The following is a 13,857-nucleotide window of genomic DNA, read 5'->3' as shown; positions in this document are numbered from 1 at the left end:
TGGTGTTGGACAGGTTGGCACTTGACAGTGCATCATCCAACCTGCATGCCACGAAGGCGTGTGGAAAATGTACAGAATACATCAAATGCATGACAAACTTCTGTTACAAATAAAGTAGACCTAGACTTGGCCTACAGTAGGCCACATCTGGTTGATTAACGATGATCGATTTTTGGGGCAAGTGAACCAATACTACGGTTTATTCAGGTAATAAGATTCGATATAATCATAAAGCAATAGGATCCCTAAACACATGTATTTTCTAATAGGATATATTTGACATAAATTATTATTTTTGTTCTTTGTTTTTGTCTACCAAGGGGCAAGGACAATAGGTGGGCGTGGTCAATAGTGAAAGTTAGTAGAACTTTTCCTTGTGAAAGTGCGCCTGCGCAGACTGCTACACTAAAAACCTACCGCTGAACTCCAGCCGCCTCGCTTACAGCATGGAAAGGAAAGGTAACCTGCCCAAAGAATAGGGATGCTAAATGAATAGTATCAGGGAATTCGCACAGTAATACGCCAACATACTGAGACTGTTGATTTTGGACATATGACTGTTATTAAAGGTGTTGTCATTTTTTGCTAAACTGAACAATAGCGAACCACGCGTTGTAGCTGGCTAGCCACCACATGCTAACTAAAATGAGCTGTAAAAGCTAGCTAGCATTGCTAATTTGCACAGCGCTTGAGTGGGGGGGGGGGGTAAGGACACCGCTGACGCTTAAACAGACTAGCAAAAAAAACACTAAAACTAACCACTGCTTTAACCAAACCCGTACTCAGATTGTATAACTACATTCTGGAAATAAATATCGTTTTGGGCGTCAGGCGTGCCCTGGTGTTTTCAGCATGAGTCCAAATCAACGTCGACCATCTCAGTTTGCTTCATCCTGATTTCTGACGTTTATAAACAGATTATTAAACTCGTTTGTGTAATTTGAATAAACAAAACCCACCTGTTCACTATAACTAGTTATATTTTGTAGCTAGCTAAGTCTGTCCATTTTTTTAGCAACTGTCGTTATCGCTAACGATAGTTATCAGTATATGTGATGCTATTTTAGTTACCTCCACACTTGTAATTTATGCAACCACTTTGTATCCCTGGTTTTCGCTATGCAAAAAGTCTCACTGGTGTTTTGGCTATAGCCTGCGATCAATATTATATGTAACTAACTAGCTCGATATACCGCCTGCTAGCTAACTAATATTTTCATGAAAGTGAGGGTTCTCCTGAATTAAATTGTATTTTGTCATCTATCCCCGTGACAGTTCTTGCACTGCAGGCGAGGAAGAAAAGGACAAAGACTAAGAAACCCGGCAAAAAGTGAGTACCTAGCTAGTAACTTTTGTTGGTTAGCCATATGAAATGTCGAGTGCTTCTCTCCCTTACGAAAAAAAGCATTGCAGTCAAGAGTGCAGTATACCTGCAGTTATTCTCCAATTACTGCGTTCAAAATACCACAGTCTACTGCAGTTTCAAAACATTAATATTTTTTTGTAAAGGCTGTGCATAACTGATTTGAAAGTGTAGGGTCAGCTGGGCAGCACGCGGGCAGTCATGCACTGCCATGACAGTCCAGACATGGAACTGGTGAACATTAGATAAAGCAATAATTTATGTACACTATATTTCTGTATAGCACTTTGACATCTGCTGATGTAAAATGGGAATTATAAATATGTTTGATTGATGACTATATATACTTTTTTTACTCCCCTTCAAATGAGTAGATTTGGCTATTTATAATCAAACATACAGACAAACATTGGTAGTAGAATGGCCTTACTGAAGAGCTCAGAGATTTTCAACGTCATAGGATGCCAGCTTTCCAACAAGTAAGTTCGCCAAATGTCTGAGCAGCTAGAGCTGCCCAGGTCAACTGTAAGTGCTGTTATTGTGAACTGGACACGTCTAGGAGCAATAACGGCTCAGCCGCAAAGTGGTAGGCCACAAGCACACAGAATGGCACCGCCAAGTGCTGAAGTGCGTAAAAATGGTCTGCCCTCTATTGCAACACTCACTACCGAGTTGCTTCCAGAGATGGTATGGAACGTCAGCACAATAACCGTTTTTTGGGAGCTTCATGAAATGTGTTTCCATTGCCGAGCAGCCGCACACAAGCCTAAGATCACCATGCGCAATGCCAAGCGTCAGCTGGAGTGGTGGAAGGCTTGCCGCCATTGGACTCTGGAGCAGTGGAAACGCGTTCTTTTGAATGATGAATCACTCTTCATCTGACAGCATATAATGACATTCTAGATGATTCTGTGCTTCCAACTTTGTGGCAACAGTTTAGGGAAGGCCCTTTCCTGTGTCAGCACGACAATTCCCTCAAACACAAAGCAAGGGCCGTGTAGAAATTGTTTGTCTATCAGTGTGGAAGAAATTGACTGGCTTGCACAGAGCCCTGACCTCAACCCCGTTGAACACCTTTGGGATGAATTGGAATGTCGACTGCGAGCCAAGACTGATCGCCCAACATATTTATAATTCCCATTTTACATCAGCAGATGTCAAAGTGCTATACAGAAATATAGTGTACATAAATTATTGCTTTATCTAATGTTCACCAGTTCCATGTCAAACATCAGTGCCCAATCTCACTAATGCTCTTGTCGCTGAATGGAAGCAAGTCCCCCGCAGCAATGTTCCAACATCTAGTGGAAAGCCTTCCATAGACATAATTCAAATGTAAAAGTATGCTTTATAGAGGTTAAAATCTTGTGTTAAAACAAATCTAAATATATTTTATATTTGAGATTCTTCAAAGTAGCCACCCTTTGCCTTGATGACAGCTTTGCACACTCTTGCTATTCTCTCAATCAGCTTCATGAGGAATGCTTTTCCAACAGTCTTGAACAGTTTTACTGACAGTTGTAGCTGCTTTGTATGATGTATTATTGTCTCTACCTTCTTGACCTTTGTGCTGTTGACTTTGCCCAATATTTGTACCATGTTTTTGAGGTGCTACTAGAAGTTGACCGATCATGATTTTTCAACAACCATACCGATTATTGGAGGACCAAAAAAAGCAGATACCTATTAATCAGCATATTTTTATGTTTTGTAATAATGATTACAACAATACTGAATGAACACTTATTTTAACTTAATGTAATACATAAATAAAAATCTATTTAGTCTCAAATAAATAATGAAACGTGTTCAATTTTGTTTAAATAATGCAAAAACACAGTGTTGGAGAAGTACAAGTGCAGTATGTGTCATGTAAAAAAAAAGATAACGTTTAACCTCTCTAGGGATCTGGCCAACAGCCAGTGAGATTGCCAAATTCAATTACAGAAATACTCATTATAAAAATTCTGAAAACAAAACATATTTTTACATAGGTTTAAAGATGAACTTCTTGTTAAACCAACCACAGTGTCATATTTATAAAATGCTTTTCGGCGAAAGCATACCTAGCCCAGAACAGCCCAGTTGACAAATTATTACAAACAGTAACCAGCCAAGCAGAAGCGTTACAAAACTCAGAAATAGAGAAAATGAATCCCTTACCTTTGATGATCTTCATATGGTGGCAATCAGAAGACATTAATTTACTCAATAAATGTTCCTTTTGTTCGATGAATTCTCTTTATATCCAAAAACCTCCGTTTTGTTAGCGCGTTTTCTTCAGTAATCCACAGGCTCAAACGCAGTCAAAACAATCAGGCATAAAATCCCAATTGTATCCGTAAAGTTCATAGAAACATGTCAAACGATGTTTGTATTCAATCCTCAGGTTGTTTTTTAGCCTAAATGATCTATGATATTTCAACTGGACAATAACGTTGTCAATATAAAAGGTAAACAAGAAATGCACATGCACATGAAAAAGCTCTGCAACACGGTAGGGTCCACTCGTTCAGACTGGTCTTACTCCCTCAATTTTAAGAATACAAGCCTGAAACCATTTTTAAAGACTGTTGACATCAAGTGGAAGGCATAGGAACTGCAAATGGAGTCCTAAGTCAATGGATACTGTAATGGCATTGAATAGGAAAAAAACTACTTCCTGAATCGACTTTTCTCTGGTTTTCACCTGGTAAATCATTTCTATTATACTCACAGACACTATTTTAACAGTTTTGGAAACTCTAGAGTGTTTTCTATCCAAATCTACCAGTTATATGCATATCATATCTTCTGGGCCTGAGTAGCAGGCCGTTTAATTTAGGCATGCTTTTCATCCAAAATTCCGAATGCTGCCCCCTACCCAAGAGAGGTTAAGTTCCTTGCTCAGAACATGAGAACATATGAAAGCTGGTGGTTCTTTTTAACATGAGTCTTCAATAATCCCAGTTAAGAAGTTATAGGTTGTACTTATTATAGGACTTTCTCTCTGTACCATTTGTATTTCATATATATTTGACTATTGGATGTTCTTATAGGCAATATAGTATTGCCAGCCTAATCTCGGGAGTTGATAGGCTTGAAGTCCAACAGTGCTGCTTCAAGCATTGCTAAGAGCTGCAGGCAAATGCAGGAAAGTGCTGTTTGAATGAATGCTACAAGCCTGCTTCTGCATACCACCGCTCAGTCAGACTGCTCTATCAAATATCAAATCATAGACTTAATTATAATATGATAGACACAAAGAAATACGAGCCTTAGGTCATTTAATATGGTCAAATCCGGAAACTATCATTTCGAAAACAAAACGTTTATACTTTCAGTGAAATACGGAACCGTTCCGTATTTTATCTAACGGGTGGCATCCATAAGTCTAAATATTGCTGTTACATTGCACAACCTTCAATGTTCTGTCATAATTATGTACAATTCTGGCAAATTAATTAAATTTTTTGTTAGGAAGAAATGGTCTTCACACAGTTCGCAACGAGCCAGGCGGCCCAAACTGCTGCATATACCCTGACTCTGTTGCACAGAACGCAAGAGAAGTGACCATTTCCCTAGTTAATATTGCCTGCTAACATGAATTTCTTTTAACTTAATATGCAGGTAAAAAAAATATACTTGTGTATTGATTGTAAGAAAGGCATGGATGTTTATGGTTGGGTACACATTGGTGTAACGACGGTGCTTTTTTAGCGAATGCGCTTGTTAAATCATCACCTGTTTGGTGAGTTAGGCTGTGATGATAAATTAACAGGCACCGCAGTTAACTAGTGATTATGTTAAGATTGATTGTTTTTTTCTAAGATTAGTTTAATGCTAGATAGCAACTTACCGTGGCTCCTTGCTGCGCTAACAGGTGGTTAGCCTGCCACACAGTGTCCTCGTGGAGTGCAATGTAATCTGCCACAATCGGCATCCAAAAATACCGGTTGTTATGAAAGCTTGAATTCGACCCAAATTAATCGGTTGACCTCTAGTTGCTACCACGTTGTCATGTTTTGCTGCCTTGTTGTTGTCTTAGGTCTGTCTTTATGTAGTGTTTTCTCTCTCTTGTTGTGATGTGTGTTTTTGTCCTATGTTTATATTGTATATATTTTTTTACATCCCAGGCCCCCGTCCCCGCAGGAGGCCTTTTGCCTTTTGGTAGGCCGTCGTTATAAATAAGAATTTGTTCTTAACCGACTTGCCTACTTAAATAAAGGTTAAGTAAAGAATAAAAAAAGGAGTTCCCACATATGCTGAGCACTTGTTGGCTGCTTTTCCTTCACTCTGTGGTCCAACTCAACCCAAACCATCTCAATTGGGTTGAGGTCAGGTGATTGTGGAGGCCAGGTCATCTGATGCAGCACTCCATCACTCTCCTTGGTCAAATATCCCTGACACAGCCTGGAGGTGTGTTGGGCCATTGTCCTGTTGAAAAACTAATTATAGTCCCACTAAGCCCAAACCAGATGAAATGGCGTATCACTGCAGAATGCTGTGGTAGCTATGCTGGTTAAGTGTACCTTGAATTCTAAGTAACTCAGTGTCACCAGCATAGCAGCCACACACCATCACACCTCCTCCTCCGTGCTTCGTGGTGGGAACCACACATGCGGAGATCATCCGTTCACCCACATGGTGTCACAAAGACAAGGATAATGGGGAAGATGGGAGGGGGGTGGAGACGAGCACAAAGACAAGGATAATGGGGAAGATGGGAGGGGGGTGGAGACGAGCACAAAGACAAGGATAATGGGGAAGATGGGAGGGGGGTGGAGACGAGCACAAAGACAAGGATAATGGGGAAGATGGGAGGGGGGTGGAGACGAGCACAAAGACAAGGATAATGGGGAAGATGGGAGGGGGGTGGAGACGAGCACAAAGACAAGGATAATGGGGAAGATGGGAGGGGGGTGGAGACGAGCACAAAGACAAGGATAATGGGGAAGATGGGAGGGGGGGAGACGAGCACAAAGACAAGGATAATGGGGAAGATGGGAGGGGGTGGAGAAGCACAAAGACAAGGATAATGGGGAAGATGGGAGGGGGTGGAGACGAGCACAAAGACAAGGATAATGGGGAAGATGGGAGGGGGGTGGAGACGAGCACAAAGACAAGGATAATGGGGAAGATGGGAGGGGGGTGGAGACGAGCACAAAGACAAGGATAATGGGGAAGATGGGATGGGGGTGGAGACGAGCACAAAGACAAGGATAATGGGGAAGATGGGAGGGGGGTGGAGACGAGCACAAAGACAAGGATAATGGGGAAGATGGGAGGGGGTGGAGACGAGCACAAAGACAAGGATAATGGGGAAGATGGGAGGGGGGTGGAGACGAGCACAAAGACAGTTGAAACGGATCAGGGTGTGACGTCCATGGTTTTTGCGACTGCACTTGAAGAAACTTTCAAAGTTATTGAAGTTTTCCCTGTTGACTGACCTTCATGTCTAAATGTAATGGACTGTCGTTTCTCTTTGCTTATTTGAGCTGTTCTTGCCATAATATGGACTTGGTCTTTTACCAAATAGGGCTATCTTCTGTATACCCCCTCGCCCCCCCTCGTCCCAACACAACTGATTGGCTCAAACGCATTAAGAAGGAAAGAAATTTCACAAATGGATTTTTATGGCACACCTGTTAATTGAAATGAGTTCCAGGTGATTATCTCATGAAGCTGGTTGAGAGAATGCCAAGCGTGTGCAAAGCTGTCATCAACGCAAAGAGTGGCTATTTTAAGAATCTCAAATATAAAATATATTTAGATTTCACTTTTTTTTGGTTACTACATGATTCCATATCTGTTATTTCATATTTTTGACTTCTTCACTGTTATTCTACAATGTAGAAAATAGTAAAAATAAAGAACCCCTTAAATGAGTAGTTGTTATAAAAATTTTGACCAGTTGTGTGTGTATATGTATGTGATGTATACCTCGGGTGGTAGTAGATAAGTCGCCAGTCCTGAGTGCTGCTGTTACTGATCATTAATGAAATAATGAATATATTTAAACGACCGTTGACATTGTTCCTGATGACAGTGGTGTTCCTATGACGATAGTCATTCTTATCACTGAATACCTCCTGTGTCTGGAGGGAGCTTCTGGCTGCATTCACTACAGGGTAAACGGCAAAGAGCCTTTTCATTAGAGACACATCTGTCTTCAGCCTGTCCCCATTGTGCCCCCCCCCACCATACATACACCAGTGTTTTCATTAGCGTCAGCTAATCAGCTGCTTACACATTTTTTTTTTTTTGCCAGCTACATTTTCCACTTCGTATTTAGAGAGTGAGGAAAAATTGGTCAAATGGAAACCTGGAAAAAACAAAACCATCAATTTATTTTTAGAATGTGGGCTATTTACTTAATTTTTCTCTTTTAATAAAATACATAATTTGAAAAACAAAGATTGTGGCATAAATAAGACTAAACCCCTTGAGTCTAAGCCAGGGGAGGGGGTTTCTACTAAGATAACATATGGAATTGTTTTAAGATAAATGATCCTTGGTATGACTATTTGATATGGAGATTTATGACCCCCCTTTAAGGTATAAAACAATTATTTGATGAAACATTGATTTTGACCTTAATGCTTCTAGCCCATAAACGCATTGAAAAATAGCATCATACATGGATTAACGGACTGTCCCCCCAAACAATCTTAAATGAAGTTTGTCTGTCCTATATCTGAGATGTATAAGAAAGATCAGGAAACCATTTCCCCAAATGTATTTAACCTCCTATTTTAAGCACTGAATGTGTTTAACTGGTACCCAGCTACCTTCAGACTAGTCTTGTGAGGCTTGTGGGTGTCCTAGAACAAAACAACCGACATCTACACGTTTGTGTGAGACTCTCCATATTAGTGTGTAGCCCAAACTGTTTGTACGGTACTAATAGCAGATCGGATGTACTGACTTCAGACTATTCCCATGACGATGATGGGTCATAATAGTTTCTAGGCCAAACTGTTTGGACGCTACAGATGTTTTATTCGTGATCTCTCACGGTCTGACCAACTTCGCTTTAGCTCTGTCACCTTTCACCTCAGATGTGCAAGGGGAACATTGGCGGATGTAGCTTAAACTGGCAGATGTGGATTTAGTATTATTATGCTAATTAGATTTCTGAGGGGCTACGGAAATAGACACTCTCTAGGGGTTCATCTCAAGAGAAGACAAGTTAAGTTTTTTAATGTTATCTTAGTTAGAAAATAGCCCATGGTTGATGGGTTGAAGATCTTTGGTGCATGTTAATTCCACTGAAACTAAATGATCTGAATGGCATAATGCTTTTTGGGAAACACCACCATGATCATCGAGACGTAGACAATATCCAAAATAACCAACGCACTGAATTCATACATTTTCAGTCATTTTTAAATTCAAAAGTCATGTCTTTCTACACAATACCACATAAATGTTCTAATCTGGGAGGTGAACTCAGTGTTGTACTTTTCAGATGGAGTCGAGGCATTAGAATGTACCAGAGGCCACAAAAATAGAGCTTATAGGGCATAAACACATGACGAATCAGTGGGGCCTGGCTGGCTACTCTATGTACACCTCTAGCCTCTGAGATTCAGGGAGACTGCTTGAATCTACAGCTCACACATACTCAACTGCTCTGGTGTTTTGGGTTCTGAGGGAGATAGCAGTGCTCATAAGGCCTGAAGGTCTGTGGAGCTGTAGGGTTGTGTTGTATGTAGAGGACTGACCAACCGACAGAGATAGATGGTGTGTTGTCTTCGGGCATCATTAGAGGTCATGGAGCGTCGCCCCTTGGAGTTTTGTGGTCCCAGAGAGGCTTGGATTAGTTTCAGGACGCGTGTGAAGTTGATTGGGGATGGGGTTTGCTCTCTAAAAGTGTGTGTGTGCTTCCCATTGGCTCCTTCATCCCCTGTAACTATACCCCAGGTCGTTGATGTACATGAGAATGTGCTCTCAGTCAACTTACCTGGTAAAATGAGGGTTAAATAAAAAAGTGTCTAGGTTGGCGGCTGCTCTCCAAACGGCTGAGCCCCGGCCCTCAGAGGACTCTGTTACGTAAGGCTGCCGAAGTGAGAACACTATGGTACACACACACACCAATCTTTGTAACTAGTGCCTAGGGTCTTGGTAGCCTCAGTATGAAGAGGGACTGCGCATCTGCCTAGTCTGTTTGGCTGTCTTTTTGGGATACTGCAGATCTCACTGTCTCTCACACGGCGCGCACACACACACCTACACACACACACACCTACACACACACACACCTACACACACACACACCTACTTTGCTTTCCGGGCTCAGCGGGAAACGCACGCTGCCTTCAGTCCTCAGGCTTTGTCTGGTTGTCCTAAGATGGTCTACACAACCCAACTTAAACTGTCTTTACGTTCCCATCTTCTACCCATCTCTTCACATCTTACCTCGCCCTCTCTCCCTTTGCCTCTTACCTCACCCTCTCCCTTTGCCTCTTACCTCACCCTCTCCCTTTGTCTCTTACCTCGCCCTCTCTCCCTTTGCCTCATACCTCGCCCTCTCTCCCTTTGCCTCATACCTCGCCCTCTCTCCCTTTGCCTCATACCTCGCCCTCTCTCCCTTCGCCTCTTACCTTGCCCTCTCTCCCTTCGCCTCTTACCTTGCCCCCCCTCTCTCATTCACTCTTCTCTCATTTCTCACAACTTGCCTCTCTTTCCCCCCTCCCATTTGTCTGTCTGAGTCCTGCTCGCTTCCCTCCCTCCCTCCTCACCCTCCCCTCCCTTTCTCTCTCGTCCTCTCTCGCCCCCCCCTACCTCAGTAGCTCAGTAATATTAGCTGTGCATGCAGCGCAGTGTGTTCAGTTCTGGTGTGGTACAGAGAAGAGGAGAGCCGGAGAGGGGAGCGGCGTGGTGAGCGAGCCCCAGATTAGAGCACCGTTCCTTGGTTAGCCTGGCCGAGAGTCCCCTGGGCCATGTGGCTCCTTGACTGGATCGTCTCTCTCAATACCACCGTGGTCAAGCTGGCCACCGGCCTGAGGTGCAAGTGAGTGGCAGATTTGACTGTTTTCATTAAGTAAGACTTGATTATCCCATCCCTCTCGTTCTCAATTGCTCAGTTTTCAGGAAGCGTGCAATTGGCATGCTGACTGCAGGAATGTGCATTAGAGCTGTTGCCTGATAATTAAATGTTAATTCCTCTACCATAAGCCGCCTCCAACTAGAGGTTGACCGATTAATCGGAATGGCCGATTTCAAGTTTTCATAACAATCGGTAATCAGTATTTTTGGACACCGATCATGGCCAATTGCACTCCGCGAGGAGACTGTGTGGCAGGCTGACTACCTGTTATGCGAGTGCAGCAAGGAGCAAAGGTAAGGTGCTAGCTAGCATTAAACATATCTTGTAAAAAAACAATCTTAACATAATCACTAGTTAACTACACATGGTTGATGATATTACTTGTATAACTAGCTTGTCCTGCGTTGCTCATAATCGATGCGGTGCCTGTTAATTTATCATTGGATCAAAGACCACCTTGCCAAACGGGGGATTTAACAAGCGCATTCGCCAAAAAAGCACTGACGTTGCACCAATGTTTACCTAAACATAAACATCAACGCCTTTCTTAAAATCAATACACAAGTATATATTTTTAAACCTGCATATTTAGTTAATATTGCCTGTTAACATGAATTTCTTTTAATTAGAGAAATTGTGTCACTTCTCTTGTGTTCTGTGCAACAGAGTCAGGCTATATGCAGCAGTTTGGGCCACCTGGCTCGTTGCGAACTGTGTCAAGACCATTTCTTCCTAACAAAGACAGCCAACTTCCCCAAACTGGGGAAGGGAATATCCCTGAGCAGACAAGGTAAAAAATCTGTCGTTCTGCCCCTGACCAAGGCAGTTAACCCACTGTTCCTAGGCCGTCATTGTTAATAAGAATTTGTTCTTAACTGACTTGCCTAGTTAAATAAATAAGTAGCTGAGATGCCGGTGAGAAGGGCCCGATCACGTGACAGGCATTTGATAATAAGAATTGCGATATCTGAGAGAGCTATGTGATTAAGAGGTGCTTCAGAGCGCGGCGATTGGCAGCCAGACAAGGGGGATGCCGCTGGGAAATTCGAGGCCTGGTGAGAATATTATCAAGTGCTTGTCAAATTGTTAATGAGCGACTGATGGAAGTGTGTACCGCCTGCACAGGGAACGAAGCAGAGCTCATGTCTTTCATGCAACTTTTTTTCAATTTCTCATTAGTTGCATCATGCAGCCTCAGAATGTATTAGACATCTAAACATATAGCCCAACGTTTGTATCTCAACTAAAGTTGCATAAATAACTCTAAATTAACTTCTTGACGCACCCATCCCTTTAGCGGGATCATTTTCATCAACACCCGCTGAATTGCAGCGCGCCAAATTCAAATTAAATTACTAAAACGTGCAATATAGCAAACACAGTTTAGCTTGTTGTTAATCCACCTGGCGTGTCAGATTTCAATAAGGCTTTTCGGCGAAAGCATAACAAGCGTTTATGTAAGAACATCTCTCAGTAGACAAAATATTACAAACACTAGCAGCCAAGTAGATTGGTCACAAGTCAGAAAAGCAATAGATTAAATCGCTTACCTTTGATCTTCGGATGTTTGCACTCACGAGACTCCCAGTTATACAATAAATGTTCCTTCTGTAGCTCAGTTGGTAGAGCATGGCGCTTGTAACGCCAGGGTAGTGGGTTCGATTCCCGGGACCACCCATACGTAGAATGTATGCACACATGACTGTAAGTCGCTTTGGATAAAAGCGTCCGCTAAATGGCATATATATTATTATTCCTTTTGTTCCATAAAGTTTTTTTTAAATATCCAAAATACCTCCATTTGTTTGGCGCGTTATGTTCAGAAATCCACAGGCTTGAGCGGTCACGACATCGCAGACGAAAATTCCAAATAGTATCCGTAATGTCCACAGAAACATGTCAAATGTTTTTTATAATCAATCCTCAGGTTGTTTTTAAATATATATAATCGATATTATATCAACCGGGACTGTCGCTTTTTCAATAGGAGAGACGGAGACAATGGCTGCCCCACTATCCACTGGCGCAATATCTTTCTTGCTCATTTTTCAAAATAAAAGCCTGAAACTATGTCTAAAGACTGTTGACACCTTGAGGAAGTCATAGGAAAAGGAATCTGGTTGATATCACTTTAAATGGAGGCAAGGCATCCAATGGAAAAGAGAGCTTTCAGGAAAAACTGCACTTCCTGGTTTGATTTTCCTCAGGTTTTCGCCTGCAATATCAGTTTTGTTATACTCGTTTTGGAAACTTTAGAGTGTTTTCTATCCTAGTCTGACAATTATATGCATATTCTAGTTTCTGGGCCTGAGAAATAGGCCGTTTCAAAAGGGTACGTTTATTTAAAAAAAAATTAAAAAAAATAAAAAATCCTGCCCCCTACACTCAAGAAGCATATAAGGACCTGTTTCTTCGTTAACCAATCCACACAGAATAGTTTCATGTGCACACTCCCTCGGAAATCGTTTGGAGAAAATATCCAACACGTTGAAAAATCTCTGGTTCTTCCCTTGAGCATGGCAGTTAACCCCAACAACAACAACAGCTCCCCGACGCCCATTGTGGGAAGAGCAGTGGTAGCAGCCACCCACACCCCTCTGATTCAGTGGGGGTTTGTCCAAAAGCTTAACTCAGGTTTCTGTTGGACCTTGTGTGCAACTGAGGATAAAAAAGTGCCTTATTTGCATCAGTAATTTTTTTGCTGGCAGTTTGGAGAACGGTTGCTGGGCAGAGGTGACTCATGAATGACCTGGGCATGGTATTTCTTTTCCACCGAAAATAGCATTGCATTGAGAAAACCATACAACTCTGCTAAAGTCATGTATGCTTTGGATTGGACCAAACAAATAACACTGAAAAGCTCTCAATGTCTCTAAGAACTATTGTCCAGTCCACTTATTTGTCAGATTTTAGTCACACGGATAATTTAGTCTCGTTTTCTTCACCCAAAACGAATAGTCATTTTTGTTTAGTTATAGTTATTTCTTGGTCTATTTAGTCAGTTACAGTCGTCGTAAATTGCAGCTGAAAAATATGTTTGTCGACCAAATGAACACTGGACACATTTTTAAAAACTTTTAGTAAATACTTAACGCTTATTTTTTCTTTAAAACTTCATTGTTTGTTAAGGGCTTGTAAGTAAGCATTTTCACTGTAACTATTCGGCGCACGTGACCAATACATTTGGATTTGATGTGTGGGCATGGATGTGGGTACACAGCCTCCGTGGCCCCCACCCCCCACTGTGGCCCCCACCCCCATCTAAGTTGCCCATCACTGCTCTAGTCTTTCCCTGCCTTCCAATGCTGACCATTGTCCCACAGATTTAGAATGGGAAGACCAGTCAGTTCCAGTTGTTATCCAGGGCAATGGACTGTGTGTTACTGCAGTGTTTTTCTAACACACTGTAATTCTCTGCTGCATTTCCCTCCCCTCTCTTGTCTCTCAATCCCCCCCCTTCATC

At 42.0% G+C, this 13,857-nt stretch overlaps 1 protein-coding gene across 3 annotated transcripts in view; it reads left to right on the top strand.

The window, feature by feature from the left end:
• Positions 1-327: 327 nt before the first annotated feature.
• The window catches only part of LOC118378669 (SRSF protein kinase 1-like), a 75,836-nt gene continuing 62,306 nt past the window's right edge, over positions 328-13,857 (top strand). For 2 of the 3 annotated variants that reach the window (XM_052526482.1, XM_052526479.1), the window contains exon 1: positions 10,203-10,358. In XM_052526482.1, the coding sequence (XP_052382442.1) occupies positions 10,288-10,358 (71 nt within the window). In that variant the 5' untranslated portion in view covers positions 10,203-10,287. Of the gene's footprint in view, positions 460-1,275; positions 1,331-10,202; positions 10,359-13,857 lie in introns of those variants that run through there. The other variant, XM_052526480.1, reaches the window with a different exon arrangement.

This window comes from Oncorhynchus keta, chromosome 10 (assembly GCF_023373465.1).
Source record: "Oncorhynchus keta strain PuntledgeMale-10-30-2019 chromosome 10, Oket_V2, whole genome shotgun sequence".
Classification (NCBI taxonomy): Eukaryota; Metazoa; Chordata; class Actinopteri; order Salmoniformes; family Salmonidae; genus Oncorhynchus; species Oncorhynchus keta.
This window is presented reverse-complemented; position numbering and strand designations above follow the sequence as displayed.